Source organism: Antechinus flavipes, chromosome 4, assembly GCF_016432865.1.
Source record: "Antechinus flavipes isolate AdamAnt ecotype Samford, QLD, Australia chromosome 4, AdamAnt_v2, whole genome shotgun sequence".
Classification (NCBI taxonomy): domain Eukaryota; kingdom Metazoa; phylum Chordata; class Mammalia; order Dasyuromorphia; family Dasyuridae; genus Antechinus; species Antechinus flavipes.
This window is the reverse complement of record NC_067401.1, coordinates 402,863,422-402,891,166: the sequence shown is the minus strand read 5'-3', so window position 1 is coordinate 402,891,166 and position 27,745 is coordinate 402,863,422. Positions and strand designations below refer to the sequence as shown.

The window sequence follows — 27,745 nt, the reverse complement described above, 5'->3', positions numbered from 1 at the left end:
TTCTGACCACATATAACTAATCCCTGATGGGCTGGCATAGTGATATGAGGAAATGCTCCCTGCCTAATTGGCTGCTAAGGAGGAATTGCTGATAATGTAGTGGATGTTTAAAGGAATTAGTTTTTTCCTCCTCTCTCTTTCTGCCTACTTCTAAAGTGTGTCATTAATTATTTTAACAGGTTCCACATAGTCCAATGAGGGAAGATATGGTTGAATTAGCATCCACCCAACCTCTATTTTGCTTTGAGAACATCTAGCATTTATGCAAACTTTTGCCTTTGGCAGTCTTTATCCTTTTTGTCTTTGTTATTTATTAATCTCAAGCAAATAAGTCTACTGGAATATACAAGTGCAGATGCCTTTGTAACCCTGAAAAGTTTAGGGAACACTGTGGTAATATCCTCCCTCCCCAAACTATTCTACAATTGGTGATGGCAGATGGCATTACAAAGCCGCTGATGTGAGCTTTGTCCTAAACCTGACCTATTTTTTTTTTGGCTGAGATAATTGGGGTTAAGTGACTTGCCCAAGGTCACACAGCTAGGAAGTGTTAAGTGTCTGAAGTTACATTTGAACTCAGGTCCTCCTGATTTCAGGGCTGATGCTCTATCCACTGTACTACCTAGCTGGCCCCAACTTGACCTATTTTACCAGCAAATAATTACTAGGCATAATTACATAGTACAATGCAGATTTGAAATATAACATGCCCAATCCAATCAGTGCTGCACACAATCAGTGCTGCACACTTCCCTGTTTCCATGGGTTTTCAGTGCATTAGCTTTACAGCCAATTATCACAGTAGTCATAAATTTTCAAATCTTATTTTATATTTGCCTTTATCAAATAGAGGGAAAAGATGAGATTGTGGGATTCATAAAAGTAATTGTTTATTGGATTTGTATATGACTCTTTTGTGTTTTTCTTATTTATTGACTGATTGATTGTAAATAAAGTTCTATCCCTATATTATAGCTTAACTACTTGCTTAGTAACTCAGATTTTTTTTAACCTCTTTTCTAGATAACTAGACAGACACTGAATTCTAGAGACCCTAAGGGACAACATAAGTGAGTGATAAAAGAAATCAACTTCTGATATTATGCGGGAAAACCAATAGTGAAGGCAAAGCCAGAAATCTTCCATCGTAGATCAAACCTGGTTGGTATAAATGCAACAATTTGGTCCTGGAAAATGGGTTCCAAATGAAAAATGTAAATCCTGAATCAGAGAATCCAGCTGTGCTAGAAAATCAAACCATCCTATTTAACTTTTACCTCAAAACAATCTCTCTATAATGCATTCAATATAATCAAATACATTATAGCAAAACATAAAGTACTTTTAGTTGGAATTTGTCTGATTTAATATTTTTCCCTTAATTAATAACAGATAGATGTTATTGTACAAGAAGCACTTATTTGGAGTCATAGAAGCTGAGTTCAAATCTTGAAGGTGTTGCATGCTTCCTGTGTTACCTTGTACAAGTGTTGTCCCATCTCTGGGCCTCAATTTCTACATTTATTAGTGAGGTTTTATGGAAGAAGTTCTCTAAGGTCACTTTCAGCTCTAAATCCTAAAATCTTGTCAGTCCTCACCAATCAAAATGAAAATTTCACCATGAAAATTAAAGAACCACTCAATGGCCTTGGGGAAATACCCAAGAATCACTTTCAGAATTAGAAAAAAAAAAAAGAAAAGAAAGAAAGACTTGACAGAAAATGGGAATGGTTTGCATTGCCCTTCATGTACTAGGATTAAAGTTATAAATGATAGACAAATACATCAGGATAATGCCTTCTTAATTTTTTTAAAAAGGAATGCCATTTTGAAGAAGAAGAACTGGACTAGAAAGATTCTAAGATTCAAGCTGTGATGATCATTTCTATGTATACACTAATATAATTTTTACTTGCTTATAAGTAAAGAAAATATTTCTCATTCAGAGACATCCTAACAGGCTATAGCTTTATTAAAACAAAAAGAAGTCCTACCTGATTCCTCAAAATCATTGTTGTAAGCATTCCAGGTTTCACTTATTCGAAGAAGATTTTCTTCCATGGCTTGAATATCCATATAAGGACAGTTGCATTCTGGGAATTTGAAGCCACATTGACACCAGCAATCATTGTCTTTACAAATAAACTCTCCCTCTGAATTGCAGGCAATATAGCTCAGAGCTGCCTGCACAAAACGCTCCTGTAGATAGTCTGGAAGGATGACTTGAAGCCCTTTATTTAAAAAAAAAAAAAAAAAAAAAAAGGAAGAAAGAGAGAGAGAAAAGAGAAGAGAAAAGAGGGAAAGGGGGGAAGGAGAGAGGGCAGGACGGAGAGAAAGAAGAAAGGAAGGTGGGCAAAAAGAAAGGGAAAAGGGGGAAGGAAAGAAGGGAAAAGGACAGAATAAAAGAAAAAGGAAAGAAGGAAGAATACAAAAGAATTTTTAAAAAACTCAGAAATTATTCCATTAAATTCAATTAAAACATTTATTAAGAACTGGTTATGTAATAGGCACTGGAAACAAACAAAAGTTTGCTGCCTTCAAGAAACTTATATTCTACTAAGAGCATACAGTTTGTGACCACATAAGTAATAATTTCTTGAAAAGTTGAGAAGGAAGAAATCACTAAGAAATGGGGAGAACAGGAAAGACTTTATGTAGGAGTTGGTATTTGAAGGAAACTAGGGATAAGAAGTGAGTCTGAGAACTTAGTATATTTCAAGCATAGGGAATAGCCTGTGCAAAGGCAAAGGTGAAAAATGGAATCTTAGCTATAGGGAATAACAGTTTGTAAATCTAGTCTAGTTACAATTTAGAGACTTAGAAAGGTTTTAATGAGAGATAAGTCTAGAAAGGTTGGCAGATATAGATTTTAGAAGGTTTTCAATCTCCAACTATGATTATGTATTTTATTCTAGAAATAGCTGGGAGTAACCAAAGGCTTTTTTTATAGTATGATTATAATTTAATAACATTTACCATGTTTAAGAGTAGTAGAATAACTGTAAAATTATTGTTTCATCACACAAATCAATTTAGGGATTTTATCAAACTGACCTGAAGATAGAACATGTCAACTCTCAATCAATCAAAAGGCATTTATTACTATGAGTTAGGTACTGTGCGAAGCAGTGGTGATAAAATAAAGATTAAAAATAATCCCTGTGCTCAAGGAACTTAATCTAATAATCATAAAATTCTAATGGGGACGATTATACATAGATTATAGTTTTGCACATATATACAACTACATATTAGGACATACAAGATAAATATATAATAGATCGAAGGTAACTTTGTGGGAGTAGAAGATATTAGGGAAAGAAAGGTTCCCTGGAAGTAGTATATTTGAATGGAATCTTGAAGGAAGTCATTAATTCTGAGAATTAGGATTGGAAAGGATAAAATTCTAAGTATGGTAACAGTTATTACAAAGGCATGAAAGTTAACATGTTTTGGGCTAGATTAGTATAACTGGAACACCAATGATAAAGAGGGCAATAGGATATAAGAAAACTGTAAAGATATGAAGGATCTGAGTTATAAAGAGTTTTAGATGATAAAGGATTTTATATTTGATCATGATAGTAAAGGTTTAACAGGATTTTGAATCCAGGAATAATATGGTTAGATCTACAAGTTAGGAAAATCACTTTGGCTGCTGTGTGGACAATGGATTGGAGTGAAAAGAGAGTTGAGGCAGGGAGACCAACCATGCTATTTATAGTAGTTCAGGCAGGAGGTGATGAGGGTTTGAACAAGGTTATTGGCTATGTGAGTGAAAATAAAGAGACATTTGCAAGTAACATTATAGAATAAAGAACAGATTTTGGCAATTTGATGGGTTATGTAAGATAAATAGAAGATCAGGAGTTGAAAATTAAAGATTATAAACTTAGTTGACTAATAGGAATGGTAAGGAAGTTCAAAAAGAGGCTATTTCTAAGGAATGTTAAGATGATCTTATTTGGGACCAAGGAAAGTATATATTATAAAGTTGTATTTGACTTAAAATTTAAACTTATGCTTGATCTCAAATTCAACATTATCATCTATTTTTAAAAGCATCTTTATGTATATGTGTATAATATATATGAAAGAAAATAAAATTAGCATTGCAAGCAACACATTCATTTCTAATTTCTATTTGCTAGAAATATGACTATATAACTGATATTCCTATAGGCCAACTTTATTGATCATTAAAACTGACCACTGGGAAACATATAGCCTTATTTAGCCATGTTACAGTTCATTTCCTTGTCATGTATAGGAACAATCTTGGTTATTTTCCCTGTGAATTCCTCAGATGAAAAGTTTAATAAAGTGGATTTCTTTTAAGTAGACTGTCAAAGAATGACAAAAAAGGCTATAAAGTTTCCATTGTTGGGAAAAACTCAATAAATGTTAAGATTTCTTATAGCTGTTATCAGAAAGCACAAGGGAAAACTGCAATTTGACTATTCTCATTTTGTGTCGATATTTGAAACTGTAATACAGAGATCCAAATATACAATATGACAACTAGCAGGAAAAACAGGAAACAAAAATAAGAGAAAATGTGTCCAATTACCTATAACATTTCACTACTAAAATGAATCATTTCATATGTTCTTTAGTCACAAAGAAATAACTGCTATGCTTAAATTGGTAGTATTATATGTGCTGATGATTGAAAAAAAAGTCAAAAATCATGCTTTGGGGGGAGGGGCGGGGAAACATCTTTTCACGATAAGAATAATCCTGAGGACTAACCTCAACTGACACTGGTGATCTGATGTTTTATCATTGCTTAAACTTCAGATTTTATTAAGGAGTACTCGTTTTAATGTTATATAAATTTGAAAATTGTGTAGCATTTAGATACCACTTAAGTAAACTGATATTACCAAATTTATTGAATTTGCAAATGAGACAAATTTTAGTTGGCCATCCTAAAACATCAATAGGCACTTTTACATAAAATGGAAACAAACAATTAATTTAATCTCATAGAACTGAAATGTTAAATAAAAACAAGGAATCTTTCTTTCTCTGTCACCTTCTCTTTTTTCCTCAAATGCTTCCTTGAGGGCATCCTCCATCAATGCTTCTAATATAGGCAGATATTTTATGGCAGTATTTATTTGTATTCTATAAAACTATTGGGTTTTGACCCAGTATTTGATTATGTGGAAATAATTATGAAATTACATGCAAAAACATGTTCATAACTTTTTTTTCACTGACACCAAGTTGACTCACTTAATACTACTGTCATTGATATAATAAAAAAAAATATTACGCTGAATTTATATTATCATTTGATTTTATTTCAAGAAAAGAGGATGAGTTTACCTGAAGGCAAATGTGACCCTTAGTAATGTTATTAAACTTGCTGTGTAGATAAGTTATGTTGCTATATAGTATGTATGTATATTTAAAACTATATAAAGAGAAAAAAATTCATACAGAAATAGAAATAGACAGTAACTGGGGAAAATAATGTTTTTTGTATTTAAATAAAATATTGACAGGATAAGTCATCTCACATTTTTTAAAGGGGGCATGTATGTGTACATGTATGTGTGTGCACATGCATGTATGTGTTTTGCCGATCATGAAAGAAAGTGAATACCTGCCAAAAATCCTCAAGAATTTATCAGAAAAATATTAGGAAATTGGTCTTTTACCAGTGAATTTTAAAAGTTCAATATGTTACATATTACATTAGAAAATAAATTAATTTAATAAATGCCATCCTCTTTCACATAAAATTAATGAAAGTGCACCTACATACCTTGTAACTGAATCTTATTCTCAGGACTTTGAACCAGAACAGAACTGACTGAATCTAGGTTGTCATAGTTACTGCAGCCAAGTGGACCAGTTCGTGTTTCTGTTACCTGATGAACAAAACATTAACTTATTATATAAATCAGGCATTTAAAATGTTTAATTAAGTTTAGTTGTCACATATAAGTATTTGATTTTTTAACTAAATATTATTGAAAAGTCTGGGAGCTAGGAGAATATTAGCAACATATACTTCCAATCATGATGGGAAAAATACTCCAATTCTATTTTCTTTCTTAGGGTCCCACAATAATCTTTTAAGAACATACTGGAAGTTTCTCTGTGATCACAAATAACATTCACTTGATGCCATTACATATACCCCATTTTCATGAAAAAATAATCTACACTGAAAAACAATTGGGACACAAAGTGCAAAACTAACAGGTGCCAATGAAGGGTTACTTTTGAGTATGCAGAACAATCTTTTATATGGTTGGTAACCTAAGTTCAGTAATGTTAAACTATAATTGTCACTCATTTATAGTAAAGGTAGATAAATATGTTTTTATTTGGCATAATCATGCTGACTTTACAAAAGGGTTTCCAAGACAATGGGGAAAATAGTAACTCAACTTCAACTGAAAAGTCTTATTTTAGACAATTTTTTACAAGAGAATGGTCCCATGCTACATTTGGGACCAGATAGAACATCTTATAACTATATAGAGTCATCCCCCCTTCCTCACTTATGGGTTAAAATAGATTGAATCCAGGTTGTAGCCCAGAAAAATGAGAAAGTTAAAGTGTTATAAAGACGTCAAATTTCTTTATAGACTCTAATGTAAAGAAGTCAAAATGTCTTTTTAATCAAACTAATTCTTAAGTACTTATTCCAATGATTAAATATAATTTTCAACAAAATTAATAAATAACACAGAAGAGTGGAGTATCAATTTTCAGTTTCACAACCAAACTTTTATTGAGCTTATATTCTTACATACGATATATTTTCCCTTAAAGAAACTGTTGTTGGTAGTTTTCAAACCTGAAATCAGTAATATGATCAAAATAGTAACCTGGAAAGTATTACTAACATGTTAAATCAAATTACACATCAATGAGCTATCTGCATCATGATAACATCAACAGTATCCAAAAATTCTTTTCTTGTTCTATAACATTCCATCATTACCAACATTTCTCCAAACCAGTTTTCACTCCCAACTTTTTCTTCTTTGAAAATATTACATCCTTTTACTTAAATTCCAAATCTTAGTAATCCTTGGCTCATTTTTATTTTTCATTTTCTATCTCCTGTCAGTCACTAAGTCTTTTAAATTGTTCATATGACACATTCTTCATATCTTAACTCTTCTAGTCCATTCTAGTGCAGTCTTTCATCATCTCATGCTTGAAAGAGCACAACTTTTCTTTTGGTTGGCTTCATTTCCTTCAGCTTCCCGGCTAGCTCTGACTTTTCCCTATGGTTCAGGTTTCACATAAAGTGTCTTTTCTAATCTTTAAAAAAATCTTCAGTCTTTCCTATCTTTCTGGGTAAAGTTCATTTGTATAACTTAGACTTGGTACATAGTTGCACCAACAATTTATGAGATTGTAAGTTCCTTGAAGTATAGAATTGGCTGTTCTCTCCAGATTTCTCGACCAAATTTTAAAATAATTATTATGTTTTGGGGATACAAAGAAAAGTTAAAAAAAAAAACAAAATTAAAAAAAAAAACCCTTCCCTTTTCTCAAGGAGTTTATAATTTGATGGAGGGGAAGGGATAATGTATTGGGTAAACAACAGTAAAAAAAATGACCTATGTAAAGGGTAAATGGAAAATAATAAAAAGAAGATATTAGAATCAACATCCTATGGAAGCTGTGATTTTTTTTTGAGACTTGAAAGAAGTCAGGAAGCAGAGATAAAAGAAGGAGAGAAATTCAAGCATGGCAGACAACTGGTAAAATTTTTCAAAATCCAGAGATAAATAATTTTGTAAAGGAACAACAAAGAGGATAATGTCTCTGAGATAAAGAGTATGTCATGCTAATAGTGTAAAGTGTAAGAGATTAGAAAAGTAGTAAAGGAGCAGGTCATGCTTGATTTTCAATAATTCCTTTTAATGAGAAATAATGCATACAAATGTTAAAAAATTAATATATTATTTTGACCTTTGGATTAAGCTTGTTATCAAATTCCCTTTTAAAAATTGAGATTGTATACTTCAAGTTCAATATTTACTTTATCAATCAAATATTACATTTTTAAATGAAGCTTCCTTGATAGGTTTCCTTAAAATCAGTGAAAATATGCAATTATATTTAATTGTGAAGGATGAATGAAGCAGTCAGCTCAGTCAAAACACTGAGACCAGGCAGTGAAACTAATTACTAACCAATTCAGTCATAATAGATGAACTTCACTTATTTTGACTTTTAGCACCTATATGAAATTTACTGAAATCAGTAAATTTCAAGCTCTCCAGTTCTGTCCCAAGTGTTTTATTAGTCTGTTTTCCCTGGGGAAAATAATACCTAAAAGCCTTCAGGTAGCAATACATACTGAGAATAGCATAAGGGTATATATATAAGTTTATAAAAGACAAGGAAGCTATTTCCAAAGTACTGCTTTTTCTAATAATACACAAATGCCAGTGTTCTTGGGTATCACAGTTTCATTTTCACAAATAAATAGCACAATTTAGCATTAATGAGACAACCACCTAGAGTGCTCAGTTAGTTAAGAATCAGAACTATGGTGATGATTAAAATTGTGAAAAAAAATGTACTAATATTAAAGCTGGAAAGAAAAATGAAAGGGGTTTTGGTGGGGGAGGGAAAACAAGAGGGCAAAGTGGTGGAGCAGGATTCAGAAAATTAAGTGCATCTTTAAAAATTTCCAAAGTTATACATGCGCACACACACACACACACACACACACACACACACACACACAGAATTTGGGAGGTGATGTATACAGGAATCCTAGAAACCCCGTAGATCCACAGATTAAGGAACTACATTTTACAAAGGGAATTACTAAATTGGAGTGTTCTGTGGAGTGAAACCATAGTAGGAAGAATTTCAAATTCATATCATGCAATATAATAATAAGTTGAAAAAACTAGACTCTCAATTGAGAGTAGAAAAGATTTGGATGGATAAACATAATGAAAAAAAATTGTGTTGGAAGAGTTTTCAGTGGCTATGCAAGTTAATTCATTTCCCATAAGAAATCACCTATCTACCACAACCTCTACTTGAGGACATCCAATTTAAAGAAAGTCTTCTTACATTGTAAGGCAGACTGTATTGCTTTTATATAGCACTATTTGGGAAAAGGGGCAGCTTGGTGGTACAATGGGTAGAGCATTGGGCTTGAAGTCAAGAAATCTGAATTCAAACGTGGTCTCAAATATTTATTAGTCATGTGGCACTGAGCATTTCATTGAACTCTTTATTTGTCTCAGTTCCTTATTTTTAAAATGGGGACACACTTCAGAAGGTCTTGGCAGACCACTCCAGTGTCAGTTTACGAAGAAAATCCCATTCACCAAAGATCACAGGCTCACACAATGTCACACAAGACTGGCCAAATGAACAACAGAAACTGGGGGAAAGTTTTAGGGTTGTTTTTTTTTTTCCCAGACATAAAGTCAAATTTTGCTGCTTAACAACTTTTAACTGTCACTTTTATTACTTCCCTATTAGTACAAATTCCTGATTTTCAAATTGGAAGAGAATAGAGCATGAAAACTATAGTCAGAAAATTTTCTTTCAATTCTTAGGAAAGAAAACTTGGAACACAGAGTTTTGCAAAGATGAATGTAGAAAACTATCTTTGTATGAATTTTGAAAATGCAAAACTATTATTAAAAATAAAAATAAAATAGTTATGTAACTTTAGTAGGTTAGAAGAATGAACCTACAGATAAATAATAATATTTGTTTTGTTATATTTGTTCACATTTTTATTTTACAGGACTCTAATTCCTGATCCAACAACAATCTTCTTTTAATAAATTGCATGAAAAAAATAGACTCCTTCAGTATTCAAGACAACACCAAACAACTGGTTACTATTTTTTATCTGGCTAGTAGATCAATTCTGAATACATTTAATGGTGTTGCCATCAAGTCTATATCTCTTCATCTTTTCTACAAAAATAGAATGAGGTTTGCTAAAATCTATGGGAACTATTTTTATAGCATTTGTCTTATCTCCCATTTTATTTACCCTATATGAATGTATCTATAAATTACTCCCACCTCCCCTCATGTTTTTTTTTTAATTATGAAAATAAAAGAAGACAATTAGGAAGCTATATAATGCTTATAGATGAGTTATGTAAATATAACAAAAATTACACTATCTAAATAATTTACATATATAATATCATACCAATTACTGAATACTAAAAGTAATTTGTTGAACTTTTGTCAGTAAAATGTGAAAGTATATAATAGGTGATATGAGATTTTAAAAAGAGCACACAATAGTACTAGTCAAAGATAACATTTTTGAACAATAATAAGTCAAAGAAAATCATGTTATATTAGTCTAATCAAAAGTTTCTAATAAAGAAATGAGTGATCTGGTATAACCTGTTTCTGAGGAACCATTCTGGCTTTTGTAACTGGTTTCTATAAAATTTGAATTCATGAAGTATAACCAGGGGTTCTCTAACCATTTCATTATTTTTATTTGATATCAACTATTTTTAAAGTTTTTCTTTTTTGAGTTCTAGAGTAAAAGTCGCTATCTTTTACAGTCTTCTAATCCATTAAATAATTATTTTTCCCTTGTAGAATAATATATACCTTTGCTAAGTTTTTTTTTTTCTTGCTCTTTTTTGGCTTCTTTTTGTTTCCTTTTTGCAGATTGTACTCCAACACCTCCTCTTATTAATTATATAAGTTGCCAGATCTTATATCATGCAGACAGTAGTCCTTAGTATAATTCTATACATTTATCTAGAGGATATAAAAATTTTTCCTGTGGCATGAAATTTATTAATTTTGGGCTATAATATTTCAGAGCTATGGTATTTTTAAAGGTTCTTTTTAGAAGATGATTTATGTAATCTTTGAAACATTACTTTGGCTTCTGGTTCTAATAAATCTAGGCATTTTTCATGTATAATTTCTTTTTTTTTTTTTTTTTTTTTTTAAGTTTTTTTATTTAATAATTACATTATATTGACACTCATTTCTGTTCCGATTTTTTTCCCTCCCTCCCTCCACCCCCTCCCCTAGATGGCAAGCAGTCCTTTATATGTTGGATATGTTGCAGTATATCCTAGATACAATATATGTTTGCAGAACCGAACAGTTCTCTTGTTGCGTAGGGAGAATTGGATTCAGAAGGTATAAATAATCCGGGAAGAAAAACAAAAATGCAGATAGTTCACATTCGTTTCCCAGTGTTCTTTCTTTGGGTGTAGCTGCTTTTGTCCGTCATTTATCAATTGAAACTCAGGTCTCTTTGTCAAAGAAATCCACTTCCATCAAAATATGTCCTCATACAATATCATTGTCGAAGTGTATAATGATCTCCTGGTTCTGCTCATTTCACTTAGCATCAGTTCATGAAGGTCTCTCCAAGCCTCTCTGTATTCATCCTGCTGGTCATTTCTTACAGAACAATAATATTCCATAACATTCATATACCACAATTTACCCAGCCATTCTCCAATTGATGGGCATCCATTCATTTTCCAGTTTCTAGCCACTACAAACAGGGCTGCTACAAACATTTTGGCACATACAGGTCCCTTTCCCTTCTTTAGTATTTCTTTGGGATATAAGCCCAATAGAAACACTGCTGGATCAAAGAATATGCACATTTTGATAATTTTTTGGGCATAATTCCAGATTGCTCTCCAGAATGGTTGGATTCGTTCACAACTCCACCAACAATGCATTAGTGTCCCAGTTTTCCCGCATCCCCTCCAACATTCATCATTATTTTTTCCTGTCATCTTAGCCAATCTGACAGGTGTGTAGTGGTATCTCAGAGTTGTCTTAATTTGCATTTCTCTGATCAATAATGATTTGGAACACTCTTTCATATGAGTGGTAATAGTTTCAATCTCATCCTCTGAAAATTGTCTGTTCATATCCTTTGACCATTTATCAATTGGAGAATGGCTTGATTTCTTATAAATTTGAGTCAGTTCTCTATATATTTTGGAAATGAGGCCTTTATCAGAACCTTTAACTGTGAAAATGTTTTCCCAGTTTGTTGCTTCCCTTCTAATCTTGTTTGCATTAGTTTTATTTGTACAAATGCTTTTTAATTTGATGTAATCGAAATTTTCTATTCTGTGATCAGTAATGGTCTCTAGTTCATCTTTGGTCACAAATTTCTTTCTCCTCCACAAGTCTGAGAGATAAACTATTCTATGTTCCTCTAATTTATTTATAGTCTCGTTCTTTATGCCTAGGTCATAGACCCATTTTGATCTTATCTTGGTATATGGTGTTAGGTGTGGGTCCATGCCTAATTTCTGCCATACTAATTTCCAATTATCCCAGCAGTTTTTATCAAATATTGAATTCTTTTCCCAGAAGTTAGGGGCTTTGGTTTGTCAAACACTAGATTGCTATAATTGACTATTCTGTCTTGTGAGCCTAGCCTTTTCCACTGATCCACTAATCTATTTCTTAGCCAATACCAAATGGTTTTGGTGACTGCTGCTTTATAATATAATTTTAGATCAGGTACAGCTAGGCCACCTTCATTTGATTTTTTTTTCATTAGTTCCCTTGAGATTCTCGACTTTTTATTGTTCCATATGAATTTTGTTGTTATTTTTTCTAGATCAATAAAATATTTTCTTGGAAGTCTGATTGGTATAGCACTAAATAAATAGATTAGTTTAGGGAGTATTGTCATCTTTATTATGTTCGCTCGGCCAATCCAAGAGCACTTAATATTTTTCCAATTATTTAAGTCTGACTTTATTTGTGTGGAGACTTTTTTATAATTTTGCTCATATAATTCCTGACTTTCCTTTGGTAGATAGATTCCCAAATATTTTATGGTATCAACAGTTATTCTGAATGGAATTTCTCTTTGTATCTCTTGCTGTTGGGTTTTGTTGGTGATGTATAAAAATGCTGAGGATTTATGGGGATTTATTTTGTAGCCAGCTACTTTGCTAAAATTATGAATTATTTCCAATAGCTTTTTGGTAGAATCTCTGGGGTTCTCTAGGTATACCATCATATCATCTGCAAAGAGTGATAGTTTGGTTTCCTCATTGCCTACTCTAATTCCTTTTATATCTTTCTCGACTCTTATTGCCGAGGCTAGTGTTTCTAATACGATATTAAATAATAATGGTGATAGTGGGCAACCTTGCTTCACTCCAGATCTTACTGGGAAAGGTTCCAGTTTTTCCCCATTGCATATGATGCTTACTGATGGTTTTAAATATATGCTCCTGACTATTTTAAGGAAAAGTCCATTTATTCCTATGCTCTCAAGTGTTTTTATTAGGAATGGATGTTGGATTTTATCAAATGCTTTTTCTGCATCTATTGAGATGATCATGTGGTTTTTGTTTGTTTGGTTATTGATATAGTCAATTATGCTAATAGTTTTCCTAATATTGAACCAGCCCTGCATTCCTGGTATAAATCCTACTTGGTCATAGTGTATTATCCTGGTGACAATTTTCTGTAATCTTTTTGCTAATATTTTATTTAAGATTTTAGCATCAATATTCATTAGGGAGATTGGTCTATAATTTTCTTTCTCTGTTTTCAGCCTACCTGGTTTAGGTATCAGTACCATATCTGTGTCATAAAAGGAGTTTGGTAGGACTCCTTCAATCCCTATTTTTTCAAATAGTTTATATAACATTGGAGTTAATTGTTCTTTAAATGTTTGGTAGAATTCACATGTAAATCCATCTGGTCCTGGGGATTTTTTCTTAGGGAGTTGATTGATAGTTTGTTCTATTTCTTTTTCTGAGATGGGACTGTTTAGGATATTTACTTCTTCCTCTGTTAGTTTGGGCAAGCTGTATTTTTGGAGGTATTTTTCTATTTCATTTAAGTTGTCGAATTTATTGGCATAAAGTTGGGCAAAGTAACTCCTAATTATTGCTCTAATTTCCTCTTCGTTAGTGGTGAGTTCTCCCTTTTCATTTTTAAGACTAACAATTTGATTTTCCTCTTTCCTTTTTTTAATCAGATTTACTAAGGGTTTGTCTATTTTGTTGGTTTTTTCATAGAACCAACTCTTAGTTTTATTAATCAATTCAATAGTTTTTTTACTTTCAATTTTATTGATCTCACCTTTTACTTTTAGAATTTCAAGTTTAGTGTTTGACTGGGGGTTTTTAATTTGTTCCTTTTCTAGCATTTTTAATTGCAAACCCAATTCATTGACCTTCTCTTTCTCTATTTTATACAAATAGGCCTCTAGAGATATGAAATTTCCCCTTATTACCGCTTTGGCTGCATCCCATACATTTTGGTATGATGTCTCATTATTATCGTTTTCTTGGGTGAAGTTATTAATTATGTCTATGATTTGCTGTTTTACCCAATCATTCTTTAGTATGAGATTATTTAGTTTCCAATTATTTTTTGGTCTACTTCCCCCTGCTTTTTTGTTGAATGTAATTTTCATTGCATCGTGGTCTGAAAAGGATGCATTTACTATTTCTGCCTTACTACATTTGAGTTTGAGGTTTTTATGTCCTAATATATGGTCAATTTTTGTATAGGTTCCATGAACTGCTGAAAAGAAAGTGTATTCCTTTCTGTCTCCATTACATTTTCTCCAGAGATCTATCATATCTAGCTTTTCTAGTATTCTGTTTACCTCTTTAACTTCTTTCTTATTTATTTTCTGGTTTGATTTATCTAATTCTGAGAGTGCAAGGTTAAGATCTCCCACTATTATAGTTTTACTGTCTATTTCTTCTTGCAGCTCTCTTAGTTTCTCTTTTAAGAATTTAGATGCTACCCCACTTGGTGCATATATGTTTAATATAGATAGTGCTTCATTATCCATGCTACCCTTTAGCAAGATATAGTGTCCTTCCTTATCTCTTTTAATTAGGTCAATTTTTGCTTTAGCTTGATCTGAGATCAGGATGGCTACCCCTGCTTTTTTGACTTCACCTGAAGCATAGTAGATTTTGCTCCAACCTTTTACCTTTAACCTGCATGTATCTCCCCGCTTCAGGTGTGTTTCCTGTAAACAACATATTGTAGGATTCTGGCTTTTAATCCATTCTGCTAACCGCTTCCTCTTTATGGGGGAGTTTACCCCGTTCACATTTATGGTTAGAATGACCAATTCTGTATTACTTGCCATCTTGTTAACCCCGGTTTATGCTTTCCTCCCTTCTTTCCCCTTTCCCCCCCTTCCAAGTATTAAGCTTGTGAGCACCCCTTGTTTCTCACAGCCCTCCCTTTTTAGTGTCCCTCCCCCCGCCTTAGAGTTCCTCCCCCTATCTTACCCCTTTCCCTCCAGTTCCCGTATTCCCTTCCGCTTAGCTTATTCCTTCCCTTTCCACTTTTCCCTTCTCACTTTTCAATGAGATGGGAGAAGTTTCACCATAGATTGAATATGTCTTAAGATTTTTCACTTAAAGCCAATTCTGAAGGCAGTAAGATACCCACTATATTCATCCCCCTCCATTCTTTCTCTCAGATATAATAGGTTTCCTATGCCTCTTCATGAGATGTACTACCCCCACTTTACCCTTTTTCTGGTACAATGTCCTTTCCACATCAATTTCTAGAACAAGGTATACATGTATTCTTTATGCATCTATATAGTCAAAATATAGTTCCCAAGATTAATCTTTACCTTTTTAGATTTCTCTTGAGTTCTATATTTGTAGATCAAACTTTTTGTTAAGTTCTGGTTTTTTCATCAGAAATAGATGAAATTCGCTTACTTCGTTGAATGTCCATCTTCTTCCCTGGAAAAAGATGCTCATTCTCGCTGGGTAAGTTATTTTTGGTTGCATACCAAGTTCCTTAGCCTTTCGGAATATCATATTCCAGGCCCTTCGATCTTTTAATGTGGATGCTGCCAGATCCTGGGTGATCCTTATTGTGGCTCCTTGATACTTGAATTGGGTTTTTCTAGCCGCTTGCAATATTTTTTCTTTCATCTGAGGGTTCTGGCATTTGGCCACTATATTCCTTGGTGTTTTGATTTTAGGATCCCTTTCAGTGGGTGATCGATGAATCTTTTCAATGTTTATTTTTTCCTCTGTTCCTATGACTTCTGGGCAGTTCTCTTTGATAATTTCCTGGAAGACAGTGTCCAGGCTCTTTTTTTCATCATGTTTTTCTGGGAGTCCAATGATTCTCAGATTGTCTCTCCTGGATCTGTTTTCCAGGTCTGTTGTCTTCCCCAGAAGGTATTTCACATTTTTCTCCATTGTTTGATTTTTTTGGATTTGCTTGACTGATTCTTCTTGTCTCCTCGAGTCATTCAATTCCACTTGTTCAATTCTGATTTTCAGTGAAGTATTCTCTTCACTCACTTTTTTAAAATCTTTCTCTAATTGTCCAATTGAGTTCTTTTGTTCTGTGGAATTTTTTTCCATTTCGCCAATTTTGTTTTCCAGTTCACTAATCCTATTTTTCAAGGATTTTACTTCTTTATCCACTCTCTCTTTAACTGACTTCTCCAGGCTCTTTTGCCAAGCCTCCCTCTCCTTTTCCCAAGCTTCCTTCTCCTTTTGCCAAGCCTCACTCTGCTTTCCCCATTTTTCTTCTAGCTCCCTTGTGAGAGCCTTTTTAATCACTTCTATGAGGTTCATCTGTGCTGAGGAACAGATGATTTCCTCCTTTGGGGAATCACCTGGGGACTGCCTGTTTTTAGTCTCCTCAGGATTTAGAGTCTGCTCTCTATCTGTGTAGAAGCTGTCTAGGGTTAAAGTCCTCTTCAGCTTCTTGCTCATTCTGTCTATTAATCAGAGACAAACTACCAAAGAAAAACAGAAAAAACTGGAGTCTTTCTTTGGGGGGGGGCTGGGTGTGTTATCGAGCTTCCTCTACAGACTGCAGGTGGCAGCAGTGAGGCACTAGCAGGACTGTGCTGCGCCTGCGCTCTGAGATCCCAGAGCGTGCTGAGTCACTGAGGGGGGGGAAGGGGGGGGCGGCCAGGTCCTGAGAGACTCCAGCTGTTTGCGGTTGTGTTCTTCAGCCCCGGTGTTTTTAACTTCTCTGCTGGGCTGTTGACTTGCTGCAGGTTCCAAACCTGTAGCGAAGCTCTCCCCGCAGAGACAGCTGCGATCACTCCCCACCCCCTCTCCAGTCTGCTCCCGTGCTCTCACTGCCGCTGCCCGCCGCCTGCGCCCGATCTAAAACCGCCCCAGCCCTCCAGTAAAGACAGACCTTTCTTGGCGGATCTCAAGGATGGCTTCTCTTGGTAACTATTTGTGGGTTTTTTTTCAGTCAAGCATTGATTCAGAGGCTTGTAATGAAGTGGATAGTGAGAGAAAGCGCGGAGCTTATGCAACTGTGAGCCTCCTCTCCGCCATCTTAACCGGAAGTCCTCATGTATAATTTCTTGAAAAATAAAGTCCTGATTTTTTAATCATGACTTTCAGAAATATGGATGTTATTAAATTATATCTCTTTCACTTCTTTCCATGTCAATTGTTTTTCCACAACTCTGGAAGACCCTCCATTAAGTCAAAGAGAATGTATGAATTGTACAAGCGGAAAAAGCAAGTATCCCCAAGTACCTAGTTTCAGGTTCTGGCCAAAACATCTTCTTGTAAGATTAGATCAACTCTAATTCGTTAGCAGTTAGTAAGGATTCCAACACTAAGGTATCTAGGGTGCTAACTCGGTCTTCACAGATGTAGATTTTGTTTTGTTTTCTTTTTCCTTAAACAGTCTTCCTAGTCATTTCTTGTAACATAATAAGTATTTCACAATCACTTGCCACAACTTGTTCAGTCATTCCTCACCTGATGATCATCACCTCAATTTACAATTCTTTGCCTTTACAAAAAGAGCTCCTACAAATACTTTTACATAAAAATCCTTTCCCGTTTTTCTTTGATCTTTTTAGGATAGAGAATTGGTAACGCTATTACTGGCTCAAAAGATATACAGAGTTTTATTGCCTTTTGGACATAGTTCCAGATCGTTCTCCAAAAAGTTTGTCCACTGTTCCACTAACAGTTTATTAATGCACTTATTTTCCCTCCTGCTAGTCAGCATTTGTCATTTCTAATAGTAGTAGTTCCTCAGAATTTTCTTGACTTTGCCTTTCTGAAAACAACAGTGATTTGGAAGATTTTCTTTTTAAACTATAGATGGTTTTGATTTCTTCTTCGAAAAACTGCCTATTTAGGGGCAGATGGGTGGTCCTGGGGTCGGGAGAACCTGAGTTCAAATCTGGTCTCAAATATTTAATAGCTGTGCAACTCCTAGTAAATCATTTGATGTTATTAGAGCTTTTGACCATTTATTAATTCAAGAATAGTTCTTTCAGAAATTTAACTAAGTTCCCCATGTATTTGAGAAATGAGGTCTTTATTAAAGAAAATTGCTGTAAAAATAATAAATTGAGATTATCTCATGGTCTATAATAACTTTTTAGCAAAATGTAGTTTCCTGAATTTTCTTATCTCCTTTTGCTTTTACATTGTCTGAAATTATTATTGTTACCCATGCTTTTTTTTTGTTTTTGTTTTTACTTCAGCTGAAGCATAATAGATTCTGTTTCAGCCTTTTATTTTAAGCCTGTGTATGTCTTTCTGATTCAAGTATATCTCTGATAAACAACATATTGTTAGATTCTGATTTCTAATCCATTCTGACATCTGCTTCTATTTTTATGAATTAACTCATCCCATTCACATTCACAGATATAAGTACTAATTCCTTGAAAACTATTTTCTTCTGTTTATTCTTCCCTCATTTTTAACTTGTTCCTCCTCAAAAGTCTATTTTGTTTTTGACCATTGCCTCTCTTAGTCTACCTTCTCTCTCCCTCTCCATCTCTCCCTTCCCTTCTCCTTCTCCTTCTCTCTCTCCCTCATCCTCTCCTTTTCCCTTACACACACATACACACACACACACACACACACACACACACACACCCATTGTACTCTTCTCCTTCCCCTACTAGTTTAGATGGATAACCAAGTGAATGTGCTTTGGGTAGGGGGTGGAAGAGAGAAAGGAGTATTCTTATCAGTTTGTTGAACTAATTCTGAAGAGAGTGTGCATTCAAATATTCTCACTTACCATTTCTACCTCAAGTGTAAAAACCCCTATGTGGCTCTTTTATGTGAGAAAAAACAACCATTTTACTTGTCCCTTCACCCTTCTCCCAGGGAATTCCTCTTTCTTACCCCTAAAATTTATTTTTTTTTAAAAAAATCTTACCAACATAATCTACCCCTCTGTCCCTCTATCTATGTAAACTCCTTCTAAGTGTCCTAATCATGATAGCATTATTAGGTGTTCTATATATCATCTTCCCACAGTGGAGTATAATTTTATTGTATTATACTCTTTCATGTTTATCTTTTTAATTTATATTGAATCTTCTGTTTCAGTGTTAAATTTTCTCTTCAGCTCTGGTCTTTTCCTTAGAAATACTTGGAAGTCCTCTATTTCATTAAATATTCATTTTTCCCCTGAAGGAGTATACTCATTTTTACTGAGTATGGTTGTAATCCTACCTTATTTGCCTTCCAAAATTTTATTAAATTCCATGCTTTAACATGTAACTTCTTGAATCTTTTGTAATCTTCACATGGCTCCATGTATTTGGATATTTCCTTCTGACTGTTTACAAGGTTTTCTCCTTGAGTTTGTCCTGTGGAATTTGATTATAACATTTCTTATAGTTTTTATTTTCAGTTTTCTTTTTAAGAGATGATCAATGGATGTTTCAAAATGTTTCACTTTCTGGATATAAGATATGTTTTCCTCTGTAATTTTTGAAAGATGATGTCTATTATGATTTTCAGATAGTCCAATAATTCTTAATTGATCTCTTTTTAAACTATTTTTCAATTTGATTACTTTTCTAATGAGATATTTTACATAGCCTTCTATTTTTCTCTTATTTTTATTTTGTTTTACTGTTTCTTGGTGTCTTATGACAAGCTCATGACATGTCTCATGAGCTTCCAGTTGCTGAGCATTTTTAATTATTTTAAATTACTTTTTTCATTGAATTTTTGAACTTCCTTTTACATTTGGACAGTCTTATTCTTCAGTAAATTTTGTGCCTTTTTTATGAATAATGCATCTTTTAAAATGACATCACTTTCTTCAGTATTATTTTTTGCATCTCTTTTACCAAGCTGCTAATTTTTTTTCATAATTTTCTTGCATTAGTCTCCTTTCTATTCCCAGTGTTTCATCTACCACTCTTTTCTCTTTTTTTGACAGCTCCAGGAATTCTTGTTGACCTTGGGTCCAATGAACATTTTTCCTTGAAGCTTAGCTTATAGTTGTTTTTACAATGCTTTCTTCTTCTAAGTTGATATCTGGGAGTTCCCTTCTACCATAGTATATTTTTCTTATTGTTATTGTTGTTGCTATTCATTCATTTTCCATCCTCTTTCTTTACTTTCAACTCTATGTTAAAGTTGGGCTCTGCATATCTTGGGGGAGTTAGACACTGTGCCAAGATTCAAGCTTTTTGCCCTGTTGTTTTTAAAACTAGTTCTCCAAGTCTGCAAGTTTTCACTATTTCCAAGGTGGTATTATTCTGGTGTGGTCATTGCTCCCTTGGACATCACTCAGGTCTTTATTCAGGAAGGATCTCTGCTCTCCTCCAGCCCCAAGTATACATGCTCCCTTGGCTCTGAAACTGTGACCCAGAACTGCTTATGGGAGTAGAGCTTGCAATCAGCATCAGATGTACCTAGGGCCAACAAATGTTCCTTTGTAATTTCTTTCTCACCATCTCTCCAATCCCTTTGCCATCCACATATGGATGAATGAATAGTATGTCTTCACATATGCAATTTAGTACTTACAAATTAATTGACTTTCTTAAGACTTTATGGTAATAATTTTTTTTTTTTAAATCAGCTTTTGGACTATATCAATAGTTCCTGATTGTGTGTGTGTGTGTGTGTGTGTGTGTGTGTATGTGTGTGTGTATTCTAAAACAAAAAGACAATTATAATATCGTGTAAATCACTAAGGGAAATTCTCCAGTTTGTAGTTTTCATAGTCTCCAATTTATTACCTAATTAAGGACCAGAGAGAACTGATAAGCCTGATGTTCTCCAAGTGAATGGACCCAGACTTAATTAGAAAGGCAGAAGGAGAGATAGATGTTCTTTGTATATAGAATTACAGAAATTGTATTGTTCTCTTATCAACTTCTCAAAATTAAATATAGACATTGAGGTCAAGAATGTGTCACAGAATTTCAACATCTTTACCAGCACTGAGTTGTTTAAAATAAATTGTCTCTAAGACAAAGACACCCATACCATAAATTACTGTAATAGTAAATATCAAAATCTTATCTTTCATTTAAAATGGTGAAGATATTTTTAAATTTTCTGAACATAAAAGGAGTGTGTTGTCACTGATCAAATCAAAACTTTGCAGTCATTTCTGTCTGATTTATTATGTGGTCAGAAAAAGAATTACATAAAAAACCTTTAATAAAGTCTTGCAAAAGTAATTGGCAAAATATCAAACAGAATTAGAAATACATTTTTGACCTATCTACCATGTTAAAGATAAATTCATTTAAGGACAGAAAACTGGAAATCTTCATAGCTAATACTTATGTAATAGTTATATTTCTTTTGATTAACATTTTCATTGTTCTACATCATCTTCTCGCTTATTAAGTTATTCCTATGTTTATAGATAAAGAAAGTAGCAAATATTATTTACCATATAAGAAAAGTAAATGAAGTATAACAGACTTGTTCACTAATCTATGATCAATTGATTTATTTCCCATTCTTTTTTTTCAAAGAAAATGTTTTATTCTTTTTTAGTAAAACTTCATTTCCCTGCTTTGCTATGCTTACCATTTTCAAAACTAAAACTTTCTAATTTTAATTGTTTTGTATATATATATTTTGAAATACATATATATATATATATATATAATTTCATTTTAAATGGAATAATGAATATAAAGTATCCCTAAATTTTTAGTGCAGGTTTAAACTTTGCTATCTTAAAACTCTACTAAGATTGTACCTGCACTTGCCTTTTATTTTAATGATTCAACATAATCATTTTTAACTTTTCTATAATGCTTCATAATAAAGAACAGTAATAAACTTAAGCATATTTGAGGGTGAGCCAGATAGAATGCTGAACCTAGATTAAGTTATACCTGAGTCCAAATCCAGCCTCAGATATTTATTAAATGTGTGATCCTAGGCAAGTTACCTAACTTAAGCTTGCCTAATTTACTCATCTGTAATATAAAGGATAATGATAGCACTTGATGTGATGATGAAATCAAATGTGTATGAAGTGTTTTACACACCTTAAAACTTGTAATAATTGGTAGCTATTAATATTGTTATTACTCTGATTGTCACCATACTAAAATGAGCTCAAAAAGCCAGGAATTTAGAATTTTTACGTAGATTTTCTATATTTTCTTTATCCTACTTTGTATTATAAGTATATGTCCTCTTTTGTTAATTCTAGTATTATGTGAAGGGAAAACAAACAATAAATCTTGACTGGATAGTATTAATAGGCTTTTTGTGGATTGGTAATGTTTGGATTTAGATATATATTACTAGAGAAGATTCCCCAAATACCTGGGCTTTTAGTTAGGGACATGTAGAGGTTTCCCTCTGAAATAAGTAAGCATATTTTAATGTAGGAACTTTACATTTATTTTGAGTTCTTAGGAGGCATTTTTTTTTTTTTTGCTTTCTTCTGTTGTTTTGACTGTGTTTTACATAATTGAGTTTTGTCACATTATCATTCAAATAAGTAACAAGTTACTATATTACTATATTTTAAAATGCATCCCCAAAGATTACCTTTAACATGTAGTGGACAATGTGGCCAATATATGAAGGACACAATATTTTCTTTACTTTAAATCTCAAAAAACCAAAACACGGTGACCAATATATAAAGGACAGCACATTTTCTTTAGTTTCAATTAAATCTCAAAACAGGCTTCAAATACCAAAATATGGTGGTTAACTTTAATAATGTCAAAATTGCATTAATGTACAAATAATATAGGGATTACCTAAGGATGTTATTGACAAAAAATGCTCCATATGTAACAAAATATTTGTGGTATTACTTTTTTGTGATAAGAAAACTGAAAACAAAAGAAATGTCTATCAGTTGAGAAATGGCTAAGCAAACTATCATAAACCTATGCAGTGGTAATGTAATCACAATATGATATAATATTAGTCTTCTATAAAAAAGTGATAAACATGAGGAATACAAAAGAAAAAAAAAAACATGAAAGCACATACAAGAAGTGCTGCAAAGTGAAATAAATAGAACTGGGAAAAAAACATACACAATGACTACAACAATGTAGAGGCAAATTTAAATAAAAACACAACAGTTGAAAGTGAATGAAAAGAAATTATAATGAACAAGTAGAGCTCCCCCTTACTCACACACACACACACACACACACACACACACACACACAATTTTGCAAAGATGCAAGGTCTGGAGATTAAATATTGCAAAAATAAAAGAATAAAGATCTATTAAATTATCATTGTATGCTAACTTTACAATTGCATAGAGTATGATCAGTAGTGACAATTTTTTTCTATCTAAACATATTTAGTATTAAGCAAGATAATTGCTTTCATTTTTTAAACCACATTTCTTATGAACTTTGCTTTATTGTATCATGAGATTCTTTGAGATTATTGGAAATACTGTTCAAAGAAATAACTATTGCTTATTTACTGATGACACAATAGTTTACTGAGAAAATTCTATAAAGTGAGCAACAGAACCAATCTATTCAATTAATAGCTTTTTTAAAGAGTGCTATATATAAAATTAACTAGCAACATTTAACTATATATTTGTGTACACACACACACACACACCCCACATAATTGGCAGGAGAAAGGAAACAGAAAATTCATTTTTTTTTGGAGGGGGGAAAGAAATCTGTCAAGGCAGCACACTCAAATACAATATAGATACAATTGTAAAAAAAAAAAAAAAATTCCTTAAAAAAAAAAAAACAAATAGGATCTCTTTGAGACAGAATAAAGGAAAAGGAATATGTTTTTACATAAAAATAACAGTAGCTAGTACTTCTGTATCATCTACTATGTATCAGGCACTATGCTAAGCATTTTTACATATATGACCTCCTTATGTACTTATAACAAGCTTTTTTTTAAGTTGAGGAAACTGAAGAAAACAGTAACTTGTCCATGATTACACATCTAGTAAGTGTCTGAGGCCAGGTTTAAACTCGTCTCTGATCACTCTTTGGAATCCAGGTAGAGGGTTTTAGCTATTGCAACACCAGCTAATTTATAAAACAAATGATTTTTTTTTAATGGTACATTTATATAATGAACTTCATTATACAAAATGATCAGCGTGGGAAAACTTATATGTACTGATACAAAATAAAGAAAAGAGTATACAATGACTAAAAAAAAAAGTAAATTGAAACAATAATAATAAGAAAAATATCTGAATACCATAATATTATAATATCAAATTTGGATCCAAAAAAGAAATATGACAATGTATTGCCTTATCTTTTTTGAGGACTAGCTGTGAAGAAAGAAGCATATAATGTAAATCTTTATTACTATATTGTTATGATAGTTTCTAGACCATTTCTACAATTAAGATGTCACCTGATTTCTCTGATTTATAGTCTGTAAAATAGACATAATAATGTCCACCTGAAAAGATTTTTGAAATTCAACACGAAGCACATGTAAATTACTTTGTAAACTTTAAAGAGTAAATGTCAGCAACTATTATCCTTATTAGTATCATAATCATTGCAAATTTCAGATGCCAGTTACGTCTTAGTCTTGCTAGGAGCTGGATTTGATGCATGAGAGCACTTATCATAAATCTGTTGAAATATCATTTTTCCAAGCTCAAAAGTAGCAACAACACTAATTATTTCAAAAATAAATGTCCCTAGGGAAGCAATAAATGAAAGTAATGGTACACTGGAGACAGGAAAAAAAAGAGAAAAGAAAAAAAATCTGCATTATATAGATCTACTGCCAGAACTGAATAGGAGGAAGAGAGTAGGATCGACTACATCTAGGAAACTATGTGATGTTTACAATTATTCCAAGTTGTTGCCCCAGAAAATAAACCTCTATTTTAATCCCACTAATTTCCCAATATTAATTAAATGGATGTCACATAGAACATTGTGATCTCCACAGAATAAAAATGATAAAAGGCAATGGCAAAATATGTAGCAGCCATAAGTAGGCTTTAGTATATTGCCAATAAAAACTTACCTAATAAGTAACATAAAATTGCTTGGAAATTGAATTGGAAAGAGGATATGGGCAGTCATGCAGCAAGAGCTTAAGGTAACATATGGCTCATATGAGTGTTTTATTATATGCATGATGGTAAATGATACAAAGGAAAGATTCCAAAATATTGAATATAAGCATTTATGCAAAAAGGAAGTATTACAAGGATCGCAATATCATAAATGGATTTTAATCTCTGCAATTATAGGGAATATTTTTATTAATGTGAATACAGGAATAGTATAGTATAGGAATAATGAAAAAAGTAGAATTAGCAAAGCCATGGGCATGAGAGATTAGAATGCTTTGAATTGACAGTGATGATGGCTAGCACTGGGATAAAACAATGGATATAATATGACTTCTTAGAATAATGATAATAATAACAAAACTCATTTATATTTATAATTTTGAAAGAACTTTTCAGGTATTTCAAAGAGTTGTTTCAGGCAATATCTATTCACATGTATATATCTGCTTAAGGTTTTCAAAAATCTTGACCTGCAAAACCCTGTGAAATAAGTATTTCTAGAACTGTGGTCATTTTAAACACGCTGATACAGTGATTAAATGTTTGAGGCGCATATGTATGCATTTTCGATCTTTTTTGGGAGGGGTATCTTATACAGGAAAAACAGAGAACTAATGAAATTGTAGTTTGTAATAAGAGTAGTGTGGGTAGTGTCCTAAACTAGGGAGGTGCATGGTCTATTGTATTCTTTACTACTCAGACAGTACAAGGAGTGTTATATACAGTTTTGGGTACTTCATTCTAGAAAGAATATTTATAAGCTGAGTAATTTCCAGAGAAGCTTGTGTTAGATGGTATAAAGTCTCAAGATAATTCCATTTCAAGACTTATGGAAGTGAGGATGTTTAGTTAGAGAGAATACAAAAGTGGGACCAGATAGTATCTATAAATATTGGAAGAGCTGTCACATAGGAGAAGGATATGACTTCTAGCTGGCTCTGGAAAAAAAAAAAAAGAGCAAGGAGCAATGGTAGAATTTGTTGTAAAGAAATAGTTTTGATATAAGAAAGAATATTCTTGGCAATTTGAGCTCTCCAAAATTGAAATGGCCTACATCTAGAAAGAAGGGGTTTTCTCTCACATGAAGTTTTTATTAGATATAGTATAGAAGGAATACTTATGTAGATAAGATAACCTTTGAGGAATTCAATCTCTAAGATTTATAATTTATTTTTACACTTTTGTTTCATAATGAGCTGTTTTTATGTAGATTTTTTCAAGAAGTAAAAACTAAAGCTAATACTATATATATATATATATATATATATATATATCAATAATCATCAAAAAATTTTTTAATGAGCAGCAAACCTTCAACCAAAGAATTGTTTTCTTTCTTTTTTTAAAACTAGATCTTTTTTATGTGATCATAAGAAAGTGAAACATTCTAGGAAAGTGATTTTGGGGGAAAAAACAACTATTAAGTTATAATTGTTAAAGTTATGAAGCATCATTTCATCATATTCTCTCCCTTTTCAATTCACAATTTTCTCCAGGCACAATATCATTTCCACTGAGATTTTCAAACTTCATATCAGATCAAAGGTGAACTTGTTTCAAAGTTTGAGCTAAATTGCTGTAACTACTTCTCAGTTATGTGAAAGTGAAAGTCCATTTCATAGAGATCTAAATCATAAAAGGACTTTAACCTTTGTACTACTCTAAATCAAAAATGACTAGGGCTACAAAATTAAAAGTTGGCAAGATAATACTATTTATGAATAAAAGACTAAAAATTATTTAAAGTCTAATCAAATTTAAAATGAAAAAGGTATCAATTTATGAGCTAAACATTTTCTAGAATATGTTTGTTGCTTTAAAGAAAAAAATTAAACTCACCTCAGACAAAAGTCATCTCATTTAAGCAGACAAGGATTTTGGACAAGTATCAAGTTACTGTTGCATTGTCAGAAATTTGCCTAGAGTGTAAAAGCATTTTAAAATGGAAATTAACCTTAAATTTTGAGATCTGGATGACAGGAAAAAGCTAAGCTCTTTTCCCAGCAAAACTTAACTCCCTTATATCTTTAAATCAATTCATCTCTGAGCACTCCTTACATAGAAAGGTAGAATAAATGCTCTTTGTAAAATGAAGTAAATCAGTATTGTCATTAAGCTTTATATTTTTATAACAAATAAATTATTTTAGTTCAACTTCATGATTTTTACCTGGGACCAAAATAGAACGAATGAGCATTTAAAAGGGCCCAAATGTCAAGAATGATTAAAGATTGCTTGGTTAGTATTTGCATTTGATAACAAATACATCATCATTATAAATCTTCAATGTATAAAAGACCTTAAAATAATTCATAATGAGGCAGAGCCATGATGCAGAATAAAGGCAAGGACTTGCCTATGTCTCAAACAGCATTAAAATAACATCTCAAAATGAATTCTCAAAAGACAGAACCAGCAAAAGGTCAGGGTGAAATTTTCAAGTTCAAGAGGATTC

The 27,745-nt window shown here is 32.6% G+C and overlaps 1 protein-coding gene across 2 annotated transcripts in view; it reads right to left on the bottom strand.

Annotated features, from left to right (window-relative positions):
- Positions 1–27,745, bottom strand: part of BRINP3 (BMP/retinoic acid inducible neural specific 3) — a 502,228-nt gene that overhangs the window by 149,365 nt on the left and 325,118 nt on the right. For both annotated transcript variants that reach the window (XM_051998758.1, XM_051998759.1), the window contains exons 5-6: positions 5,777–5,882; positions 1,995–2,231 (exon numbers count right to left, since the gene is read on the bottom strand). In XM_051998758.1, coding sequence (XP_051854718.1) covers positions 1,995–2,231; positions 5,777–5,882 — 343 coding nt within the window. The remainder of the gene's footprint in view (positions 1–1,994; positions 2,232–5,776; positions 5,883–27,745) is intronic.